This window comes from Chiloscyllium plagiosum, unplaced genomic scaffold (genome assembly GCF_037043375.1).
Source record: "Chiloscyllium plagiosum isolate Xiang-an unplaced genomic scaffold, Cpla_swu_hap1 HiC_scaffold_32, whole genome shotgun sequence".
NCBI lineage: Eukaryota > Metazoa > Chordata > Chondrichthyes > Orectolobiformes > Hemiscylliidae > Chiloscyllium > Chiloscyllium plagiosum.
In genome coordinates, this window is record NW_028270170.1 from 16,874,737 (window position 1) to 16,887,076 (window position 12,340).

The following is a 12,340-nucleotide window of genomic DNA, read 5'->3' on the forward strand; positions in this document are numbered from 1 at the left end:
TAACTTCTTACAATTTCAGAAATATTCTGGCTTTGTGTTCTTTCCATACAAATGAATAATTTCACATTCATTTATCACATTATATTGCATTTGTCATGCTCACGTAACCTGTTCAAGTCCTCTTGAAGACTTTTTACACCCTCATTCCCAACCATTCTGATGATATTAGCAAATATTAAAATTGGTCCCAACATCCAAATCATAAACAGTTATGAACTTGGTAGTGCATGTTGCAGTACCGCACCAGTAACAGCCTGCCAGCTGAAAAATGATATATTTATTCGCATTCACTGCCTTCTGTCTCATAAGCAAATCTCAACCCAGACTAGTAAAATTACTTAATTTTACTTAAGCTCCTGTGTGGGATCTTATCAAAAGTCTTCTGAAAATCCTAATATACCACACTCAAAGGCTCTCCTTTTTCTATACCATAAGTACAGTGCTCAAAATAAGTTTGTCAAACATGATTTTCCTTCTGTGTTGAATCTCCCAAATCTTGCCATTCTTTTCAAAGTGTTCAGTAGTTACCTCCTTCATTTTAGATTCCAACGTCAAGCTAACAGCTCTGTAGTTCTCTGCTATCCTCCCTTCTTAAATAGTGGAGTCATACTTACTACTTTCCAATCACCAGAAATATTTCCAAATTCTATAGAATCACGAAAGAGAACAATATTTCCTTCAACACTTTGGCATAAATGTTATCTGTGCAGGAAATACATCAACCGACAATCGAACAAATTTTTCAAGAACTACCTTTTTTTATTATTGCCAATTTATTTTATCTCATCAATTACACAAAGACCTTAAAGGCCTCCAGTACCTCAGATTCTGTTTATCTTCCTCTGTGAGGACAGGTGCAAAGTAACTGTTTAGTTTCTCTGGCATTTCCCTGATCTTCCCTTTACATTCTCTGTCCATACTTGTAATGGGCCACATTTATTTTTGCTAATCCTTTCTTTTCACATACTGATAGCAGCTTTTATGCTCTGCTTTTTTGCCATTTTGTTAGCTTCTCTTTTTATCAGTTTCTTGGTCATCCAAAACAAGTAGCCATTGCCCATCTTCCATCAAACCTTTTAATGCATTCTCCCAATCCAACTTGTCCCTCATACTCTTCTAGTGTCGCTTGATCAAAATTAAGGCCATAGTTTTTATGTCAGGACCTCAAGACTTGTCTTTAGGAATGCCTTCTGAGCAAAAACATGGCACGTGATCAATGTCAATTTGTGTGGTGCTTGGAGAGAGACCCAATAGTATAATGCAGTTAAGTAGCTCCCAACCCATATTGTCCAAAAGCACTGTAAAGGGAGCTACATTATACGTACTGAATGCTTTGCTTACCATGTTTCTAAAGTTGGCACTTAAGGTTCCTGTTGCTTGATGGTACTCCATAACACAACAGTTGTTTAATATTTCACCACTGCTGTCACTGCCAGAGACATAAATGGGTTAAAAATACTTTTCAAATAGCTATAACTAAAAAAAAAATGCAGGAGATCAGTGTTGTGTTGCACTGCACAGTGCCTTTTATGGAATGATACCAAGCAGACAATTATACAGCCAGGTAATGAAGGGCTTTTGCCCAAAACGTCGATTTTGCTGAAGCTCCTTGGATGCTGCCTGAACTGCTGTGCTCTTCCAGCACCACTGATCCAGAATAATTATACAGCCAGCCTGGATCATTGAGAGGTTAAAAAAAGGGACAAAATGCTGTATGTAAGAACACTGCTTAATGGTCTGTGACTGTGGTCAATGTTTTGTCAAAGAGAAAATGGAATATGTTAGTAGTTGCCTTACTTTCTAGTATTCTCATTTTTCAGAAGAGCCTTGGCCTGTTGTTCACTGATGATTGTTGCTTTCACTTGGGGTGGGTTCATATGAACATTAAGCTTTCCTCCTACTAATAAGCGTACTGTAGCTGCAAACTTGGTTTGAGTCTTCAAAACCTGAGGGGGTTGCTTCTCAATTATAAAGGTGCTGTATATAATAAAAGATGCAAAACTAAATTTAGTACAACTTGACTTAGTCAGATACTATATTTAAATATATTACAATTATATAATCATCTATAAATCTAATCATATAAAATAGCTTATGACAAAGAATAGCATGGGGTCCTAAAATTGTTATATTAAAAAAAATTACTGACAATATCTAGCTTTGAAACAGATTTCTTTCAACACAAATGGTTATGTCAAAATTCAGGTTTAAGATGACTGCTCAATTTTAATTTATCTTACGGGTGAAGTTTCTTTTGCTTACAAGTATATTTCTGGAGGGTTTAGAATTAATTGTTACATGCAACTCTTAATGTTGCTGACCTCGTGACTAGTGCAGATATTACATCTGTAATTGTTGCATTGAGTTCTGTAAGTAACTCCTCCACTGGACCTGGGATGGGTAGCTGCTGCCTTTGGTGTTCAGCTCGCCTGATCTGCTGACGGTTCTGCCATATTGTCTCTGCTAACTTCTCACACCTACAAGTGTAAAGAAATTTCACAATGAGCAGTACTGTACAGTGATATTTTAAAAATGACCCATCACTGTTCAACAATTCTAGATGCAAAGAAGCATATAATAACATCTCAACATACTTACTACTTTTGCTAAGTTACTTTTTGACATTCAACAAGTTTCTAAAAGTGGCTTTGGATTGATTAATACACACTACAGTCACCACCATCTTAAATACTATGAAGGTTGTGAAACACCTACTTCCAATTATAGCTTGCATACTTTCCCATTTTTAAATAGCCTGAAGATTACCATCTCAAGATGTTAGTAATACTGATTTTAAAATGAATTGCACAGCACAAGGTGGTTTGACCTGTAAGGATATAATTGTATGACTGCTTTATATTAGACTGAGACATGCTGCTTAAACATCTTGGGTCGTATCATAGTATTCCTCAACAAGCACTTGCACAGAGGGTGCTGAAGATGAGATTTCTGCACAGGATGAACAGTTGGTATTATAATGGGGTTGGGGTGCTAAAGGCATTGTGGATTGCACATTACTGGAAGTGGTCATACTTAGGTCACAGAATTCATGATTGACAGTAGGTGCACAGTAATGACAGGAATAGGAGACATCACAGTGCAGATGTCCTCCAGGACTGAGAGATTCAAACTCATCTTTAAGAGTGATGAGATCTTGCAGAGTACATTCTACAAACATTTCATGGAGCTATACAGCAAATGACTGCTCAGAATGTTAACAGAAAGTTTAACTATGTGGTTGTCATAGCAGATTTGCTGAAGCAATAATACGTTTCTGCTATTTGTTGTTTCGGCAATGCAAGAACATACCCATTCAGCCCTCAATTGACAATATCATAACAAATCTGTTCCAGGTTTTAACTCTTCTTCCATGCCAACATATCACAGCCCTAAACCCCCTCAATATTTCACAAAAATTTACCTCCTTTTTAAATACTCTGTGTAGTCTCCACAACTTTCTTCGGGATAGAGCATTCCAGGTATTTGAGATTACCCTACAAGTAGAAACATCTTCCCAACATTTACCTTGTGAAACGCACTTAAAATCTTGCATGCTTTGGTTTTCTAAACTCTAAAGGTCTAACTGATTTAACAGTACTTGATAAGCTAACCTTTTCATCCAAGAGATCATTCCTGAAGAAGGGCTTATTCCCGAAACGTCGATTCTCCTGTTCCCTGGATGCTGCCTGACCTGCTGCGCTTTTCCAGCAACACATTTTCAGCTCTGATCTCCAGCATCTGCAGACCTCACTTTCTCACCCAAGAGATCAGCCTTGTGAATCTGTCTTAAACAGCCTCCAATGCCATTACTTCCTTTCTTGAATGCAAGAACCAAAACTGCACCCAATACTCCAGTTGTGGTCACACCATCACTTTGTACAGTTGTAACACACATTCCCTATTTTTAAACTCCAATCCTCTACCAATAAAGTCCAAAATTCAATCTGTCTTCTCAACTACTTGTTATATCTACAAGCTAACTTTTTACGTTTCACGCACAACAACACAGATACCTCTGCGCTGCACTTTTTTAGGAGTGTCTCTCTATTTAAACAACGTCTGCCTTTTAATTCTTCCTACCAAAGTGCATGACCTTACACATTCCTATATTAAATTCAATCTATTAAATTATAGCCCCTCCGTCAACTCATCTATACCCCCACGCAGGATCATTTTGTCCTCATCACAGCATACCCACTCTTCTATTTTTGGCTGGTCAGCAAACTTGGATGCATGCGTCCCGTTATCCAAGTTGTCACTGTGGATAACAAATAATTGAGGCCCTAGAACTGATCTCCGTGGCACTCCACCAATTATACTTTTCTAACCCCAAAAAGACCCATAAGTCATGACTCTCTTCTATGCATTAATCAATTATTTTATGCTCATACATTATCCACAATACTTCAAATTGCCCACACTTTCAAATTGTGAATGAACTCCCATTTCTTTTAGCTCATTACATTGTTATCATGCTCCATCTCCCCTCCCCCCATCACAGTGGGACTATCTGTCCTTTCAAATCTAGGAGGAGACACACCATTGTTCTTCCATTCTTACATTCCGATCACATAATCTGAACTATCAACATCTTTTCTCCACCAGCACCCGACACGCATTAACCCCACAACACCCCCCCCCCCCCCCCCCCATCTGCCCCCGCCAACTACAGCATAAATGTCCCCTCCATACTTCACTTTAGCTCTAAAGAAGAGTCACCTAGACTTGAAACTTTAGCTTGCTCTCTCCATGGATATTGTCTGACCTGCTGTGATCTCCAACATTTGTCATTTTCAGTACAGATTCCAGTATCTGCAGTAATTTCCTCTTTCTTGTGCGATAATCTTTTATGTGGCACCATACCAAATATCTTCTTGAGATCCAAATACACTGTCCACCATCATCCCTTTATCAACTTGGCTTGTTATATCCGCCAAAAAAATAGCAAAGTTGTCAAACAAGATTTCCCTGTAAAATCATGCTGCTGTTTTAGTATATTAAGCTTTACTAAATGTCCTATTTCCTACTTAATAACAAACTCTTGCGTTTCCCAAATGAGAATGTTAGGCTAACTGGCCTGTACTTTCCTGCTTTCTGTGTCTCTTTTGTTTTGAACAGCACTTTTCCAATCTGCTGGAACCTTCCCAGAACATCCTAAATTCTGGAATATTTGAACCAACGAGCCCACTCTCACGGCAGCCACTTTCTTTAAAACCTTTGGATGGCAATTCATCTGCCTTTAGTCCTATTTAACTAAATATTTTATTCCAAAATGGAGACTGTTACAAAAACTTTCCTTCCATTAGGAGTAAACTTATCGGTTATTGTTAGAATGTTCATAATGTCGCCTATGGTGAAGAACAATGCAAAAAATTGGAGTAAATTATTTGTTATTTCCTTGTTCACATTCCCTGGTCACATCCCTCAAGGGTCCTAAAATCCCTTTAGCAACGGTCTTTCTTTTCGTATACCAGTAGAAGCTTGTACTCCTTAGTGTTGCCACTTCATATGCCATAATTTTTAAACTAAATACACTCCTTGACAGCCTTTGTTAACTCTGGGCAGTTCATCTTTCATGTCGAGTCCTTACTCACCAGATTAAACTTTTGCTTAACATGGAGATATCTGCTTAAATGTTTGTCACCAACATACCTCTTAAACTATTTTCCCAGCCTCTTTCTTCATACTTCTACAATAGTTAAGGACATTAGTTTGAGACCCAAGGTTACTCTTCCTCAAATTGAATTCAAAATGCTATCATGGTATGATTTCAACCCCCAGAGGATTCTTAACTACAAGATCATATCATTATTCCACCTCATTACACATTATTAGATCTAAAATAGTGAGTTCGAGTATAGGTCGCAACATACTATTATAACTCTTGAGGACATACATACAACTCCCACTGTGATATTAAAGAGTTAAATTTGTTCTGCTGACCTGCAGGAAATTGCATGTCCCAAGGCTAGGATGGGATGCCTCTGACTTACAGATAGATTGTAAGAAATTACATTATCATCTCATTTTATTCATTTTACATGGCCACTTTCTTGTCATTCAGAGCTATTTATATTTTCATCCCTAATCAAAAATCAATAAGAACATTACAGTTGGAATTTGACTACTAACCTATTTGACCATGAAGGGATGATTTGCATTACATTGTTTCTGGAGGTGATGTGGTCACTGCATTATGTCTTGAGGAGCATGCGATTGTGAGGGAGTGACTGGGGGGGTTGTCTTGTGTACATTACTGACTATGATGTAAAGATTTTGTATAAAGGAAGGACTGTTCCCTTTGTTCAGATGGCTTCCCTGGACATGCCTCGGAAGCACTGCGAAGTGTGTTTAGGATTTCTCCAAAGCCTGTATTGTACTGTGCAGAATAAATTTTGCTTGGTCACAGAAGTTGGATTTCATTTACTATGATCTCAGTTCAATTTCCTATGCAAGGGTCTTAAACAATAGCAGACTCCGAGCAGAATCCAAATTTTCAGGAATGAACCTATTGAAAGGTTGGACTGCTATTAACACACCATATGAGTTGAACTCAACTTAAAGACAGAGCAACAGAGATCAGGTTAACATTCATGCTAGGGCAAGGTCAAAAATAGGAATGAAAAGGGGGAGACAATTGCTTGCTATTCAGCCATTATCCTTCATAAAGGGTAGGATAGGCCTTCTGAAGCCAGCTCAGAACTTAACATCACTTTTCTCTTGCCTGTGTCCTGGGCAAAAGTGACTTGGCTAGAAGGCAGAAATGTTGAGTGGTATGCAAGACATTACCTATATATTTACTGAGATTTATTCATGTGACAGACAGGGAATAGTTGATTGCCAATTTTCCCTGCTTGGGCAGAATAGAAATAAACATTCAAGGGAAACAACAGCAGACTTTATTAGTCAACTTCCTGTTTTCCAGGACAGAATAGTGAACCCAACAGAAGTTGTCAAGCAAGGACATATACAACAGTTGTGTCTGGGAACTGAAGCCAATTCCCCCAGTGTTTTTTTTGATTGCGGCAAACTATGGTTAAATCGACAAGGCTAGGGGATTCAAATTAGCAATATAGGTAGAGGCAGAATATAAGAATTAAAAGCACATTTTATAGTTTTACAATTTTCAAACATCTTTTCTTCCTGATTCATGTTTTACTGAAGTATAAAATTTTCTTACCATGACTGCAGCACATCCAAACTCCCTTCAGATTGACCACCATTCCCTGCTAATTGCTGACGACGTTTCCACTGAATCAGCTCATCATCTAAAATAATTGTCTGTAGCTTACGAAGCAACTGTAATGTTTTTTGGTGTTTCTCGGCTAAGTCCTGCAATAAGTACATGAGTAATTAACATTCTTGATAAAAATTTCATTGACAATGTCCATTGACCTTACAGGTTTCTGTTAGAAATATTCCCATTTTTTCTGGAGAGAAAAAAAATCACGTGAATTAATTTCAATTGCGGCAACTTCCTTTCATGAAAGGGAAATCAATAATCCAACCTAAAATGAATGGATAGCAGTCTTAATATTTTTATGCCAAGTTCCACATCAGATCAGTTGAAAAAGTCATAAATCAACTCAAAACAGTTCACAACTTGTCGTCCAATAAGATAATCAAGGACATGGAAACGTTACAGTGGTGTGTAGGAGCAAAAAGTGAGGAGCAGCCAAAGGAAGAGCAAAGCTGATTAGGGACCAAAAAGGTCATCTCGTGGAACTGGCTGAGTACTTTGCATCTGTTGTCACTATAGAAGATGTCACAACTGCAGTACAATAGTAGAAATGTCAGATAGGGTAAACAAAAAAAAAATCATTAAAAGTCAGGCTTTAAAAGAATAAAAATAGCTTGGTCCAGACATGATAGGTCCGAATTCAAATGCATTGCTAAACATTTTCCTCATCACTGATTTTGGGTTGATTAACCAGTAGTTGGTAGATTTGTCCCTCTTTCACTTATTGACTGAAAGAGCACAGATTTGTTGAAAGCAATTAAAAGCAAAGTTCTGCAGGCGCTGGAGAATTGAAATAAAAACAGTGTTCAAGAAACCTAGGTCTGATAGCATCTGTGAAAAGAAATGACAGCCAGACTACTGAAACCCCTCAGAATCCTGGTAGCACACACCCCACCAACGCTCTCAAACAAAAACTAACAAACTTAAAAGACCCAGTACAACCCATGGACAAAACCAATGACATCTATGCAAGGACTGCCTCAAACAATACGTAGGACAAACAGGAAGAAAGTTAGCCACCAGGATACATGAACACCAGCTAGCCACAAAAAGACACGACCCCCTCCCCCTCATAGCCCTACACACAGATGAAAAAAAAACACCATTTCGACTGGGACAACACATCTATCCTGGGACAGGCTAAGCAAAGACATGCCAGAGAACTTCTAGAGGCCTGGCACTCCAACCACGACACCATAAACAAGCACATAGATCTAGATGCCATCTATCAACCCCTCAGAAAACGGACAGGAAATGACATCACCACAAACCCCAGGAACCCCATCCAGGAGAAAGATATAAATAGAAAGCAGGAGACAACAGCTTCGCTTCACTTGGAGGTCGCCACTGATGATGTTACCTAGCCAGGTAATGAAACGTCTGGATATCAAACCTACAGCTCAGCGAGCAAACCTACACCCTAAACCTCAACCTGAGCTACAAACCTTCACAAACCTTGCGATTAGATTTCAAAGAATGGTTTATACAATGCAGATGAGTTTACAGAGATATAAATGGTTCTCAGAGTTGCAGGAGGTAACCATGATGTGGAGTACTGTAAAGGATAGTGAAGGTTGCAGTTGTAGGGTGAATTCTAAGGGCATGAAGAGGTGACAGTCATATGACAAACAGACTTAACAAAGAGAGGTGTGAAGTGATATATTTTTGTAGGAGGAATCAGGAAAAGTCACTGAAAATAAAGTGCACAATTTTAGGCGACACAGGAACACAATTCTCCTTGCAGTCTATGCACAGCCATTTTTGAAGATGTCAGGACAAGTTAAAGCTATTTAATAAAGAGCAAATGAGATCTTTTACCGCGAAACACAGGAATCAAGTACTAAAGCAACGAAGTTTCAAAATACTCGTCTCAGTTGAAGTATTGAACTTAAATTTAAGGTACCATGCTTTAAGAAACACATTAAAGAAAAGGCCTTGGACGAGGTGCACAAGAGTTCACTTGAATGGCAACTGAGGGTCTTCAGTTACTTAGAGAGATGTGACAAAGCTTAGTTTATTCTCCTTTAAGCAAAGGAGGTTAAGGAAATTATTGTGGCATTCAAAGTCATGAATGCTTTCCATAATTTAAATGAACTGAAACTGCTCCAGGTGACAAAGACAATTTCTAGCTGGAAAACAGATTTAAAACAACTGGCAAAAGAACCAGGGAAAAAACATTAGATTTCTTTTTAAATATATCAAGTTTCTCTAATCTAGAATACATGCCTGAAAGGATGATAAGAGTCAAGCAATTCAAATCACAATATTCAAAAAAGAATGGGATAAATACTGGATGAGAAAAATATTAAGCGTGTCATGGGAAAACAGCAGAGGAGTGAGATTAATTGGAGTGTTCTATCAAAAGTCAGCACTGCCAGAGTACAGTAAATGACTTCGTTCTGTGGTCTATCATTTAATGCTCGTGACTGGGGGCAGGGCTCACTTTGGAGAAAATCATGAAGGAGCATGTAGAAATGCTTCCCATTTGCATGCCCTTAATTTGACAAGCATAATTATGCACCAACAATAATTTTTCAACCTATATCAATAAGAAATACTATAGATGTGCAGGTTAGATGCATTGTCCATGCTAAATTGCCCATGCTAAATTGCCCATAGTATCCAGGGATGTGCAAGCTACTTGGATTAGCAATGAGAAATGCAGGATCACAGGGTGAGTGGGACTGGGTGGGATGCTCTTTGGAGGGGCGGTGTGAACTCGATGGGCCAAATGGCCTGCTTCCTCACTGTAGGTAGTCTATGATTCCAGATGTATTTAGCATGTTACATTGTGCAAGAGAGTATAAAAAAGTGACACGTACTTAATCATGGTGTTTTGTCTCGTTGGACATGAGGAAAATATCATGGTTTAGGGATAATGCACTTGGGGAAGTAAATTCATGAAGGGAAGCAAATATAGATTCAAATACGTATCAGATCTTTCTACCATTCAATTTTTATTTTGCATTCAAAAGAACTGAATAATGCATTAGGTTCACATCCAGCCAGAAAGAAACTATCTATTGGTTTTAAGGGTCTAAGGCCAAATAACTCTCAACGGTGTCACATCATGACCATGAGTTCACAGTACAAAACTGCCCTTAATTTGCCACAAATTAATAATCTCAAGAATACACAAGGTTGTATGGAAAAAGAAAAGTCACAAGTGCATCAGTGGTCTGAGGTGAGAACTATACAGAGATGGATTTAGAATTAGAATCCCTACAGTGTGGAAACAGGCCCTTCGGCCCAACAAGTCCACACTGACCCCCCAAGAGTAACCCACCCAGACCCATTCCCCTACCTTTACCCCTGACTAATAACCTACACTATGGACAATTTTAGCATGGCCAATTCACCTAAACTGCACATCTTTGGATTGTGGGAGGAAACCGGAGCACTCTGAGGAAACCCACACAGACACGAAAAGAATGTGCAAACTCTACACAAAGTCACCCCAGACTATAATCAAACCTGAGTCCCTGGCGCTGTGAGGCAGCAGTGCTAATCATTGAGCCACCGTGCTGCCCTTTACTTCACCTCTAACCCATATTGTGCCTGAGGTGAGTTATTAGTGCACACAAGTGGTGTTTGAAAATAATTCCATTTCCCATCTTCATGGGCTGAAATTTCAAAATGCTTTTAAAAGTTTAGCTTGATGCAAAATCCAATAAACTTGACCATAACACACAGTTGCTTAAAACTAATATCATTCTGAAATGCAATGCAGAATATGGAAAACAAAATGTATTAAAAATCATTGACTTATAAATACCAGTCTGTATTGCTGTAGTGTCTGGGCTTCTCGTTGTAACCAGTTCTCCACTGATGTCCGTTTCTGTTGTAAATTTTGTTCTCGCAAGAGACGGTTCTGGTCTTGTGGACTAAGCTGCGCAAGCTGGGTAAGCTGAGCTAAAACCAAAATTATTACATCACTGTCAAAATGGAAATAAGCGGCTGCAAAAACATTTTTTTACAATTTATAATAAATTATATTTATAATTCATAACTTGAATTATATTAAATACCTACAGGTCAAAATGTTTTGCCTCCTTTTATCAGCAGCATCATCCATTTTCCACCTGTTGGCAGATAATGGGGTGATTTGCTGAAAACACAGTTTAGGCTGTTGGAGAGCTTTACTGCTAGTGAACATCAAATAATTGTGTCTTCCTCACCTGTGTCAATCTTATGATACTAACTGGCAGCAGGAAAGGTTCACGGCCAAGTAGGTGTAAACAGAAAATGAATCCTCATGCTGCTACCAATCAAAACCATAAAGAAATTAAACATCAAATGAACAAATATCATAGCTTTGGCTTGTGATCTGAATGCATATTACTTAACCTGCAAGCATTTTGAAGTATGAATATTCAAATGCTCCATTCCGACAAAATCTTTGAGCAAATTTTCATGCTTCAAAAGCACGGAGAGAAAAAAGAAATCAAATTGTCAAACAATAAAGCGCAGAAGAATAATTAGGTTTTCAGATACATCAACTTTTAGATGCAGGAAAAAAAGTTGCTAAATCCATAAAGAAAACTATATGGGCACAGAAAGCAATAGCATGAGGTAATTTTGAAGATATATATATATCACTGGCTGGCTTTAGCTTGAATTGTGTGTTCCACTTTGGCTAATCTACGTGAACAGCAACAAAGATGGTACAGAAGAGATTTATTAAAATGCGTCAAGATGGCAAATGGCTTCACTCATATGAAGAGATGAAAGGAGTCAAGGGAATTATCAGAACAAACATAGTTAGAACAACTGGTTGTTAAATACACATTATTATCCAGCTATGACTGATCATAAAATTCCTACAGGGTGAAAACAGGTCATTTGGCCCAACAAGTTCACCATGACCCTTCAAAGAGTAACCTGCCCACACCATTCCCATACGCCATTACTCTACATTTACTCTACTAATGCACTAACCTACACATCCCTGAACATTATGGGCAATTTAGCATGGCCAATTCACCTAACCTGCACATCTTTGGACTGTGGGAAGCAGGAGCACCTGGAGGAAACCCACGCAGACATGGGAAGAAATGTGCAAACTCCACACAGTTGCCCAAGACTGGAATCGAACCCAGG

The 12,340-nt window shown here is 38.5% G+C and overlaps 1 protein-coding gene across 5 annotated transcripts in view; it reads right to left on the reverse strand.

Moving 5' to 3' along the window:
- Nucleotides 1-12,340, reverse strand: part of LOC122539852 (signal transducer and activator of transcription 5B) — a 143,547-nt gene that overhangs the window by 26,737 nt on the left and 104,470 nt on the right. For all 5 annotated transcript variants that reach the window (XM_087977819.1, XM_043674971.2, XM_043674969.2 and 2 more), the window contains 5 exons: nt 11,016-11,152; nt 7,181-7,332; nt 2,322-2,477; nt 1,798-1,977; nt 1,342-1,429 (listed from right to left, as the gene is read on the reverse strand). In XM_087977819.1, coding sequence (XP_087833945.1) covers nt 1,342-1,429; nt 1,798-1,977; nt 2,322-2,477; nt 7,181-7,332; nt 11,016-11,152 — 713 coding nt within the window. The remainder of the gene's footprint in view (nt 1-1,341; nt 1,430-1,797; nt 1,978-2,321; nt 2,478-7,180; nt 7,333-11,015; nt 11,153-12,340) is intronic.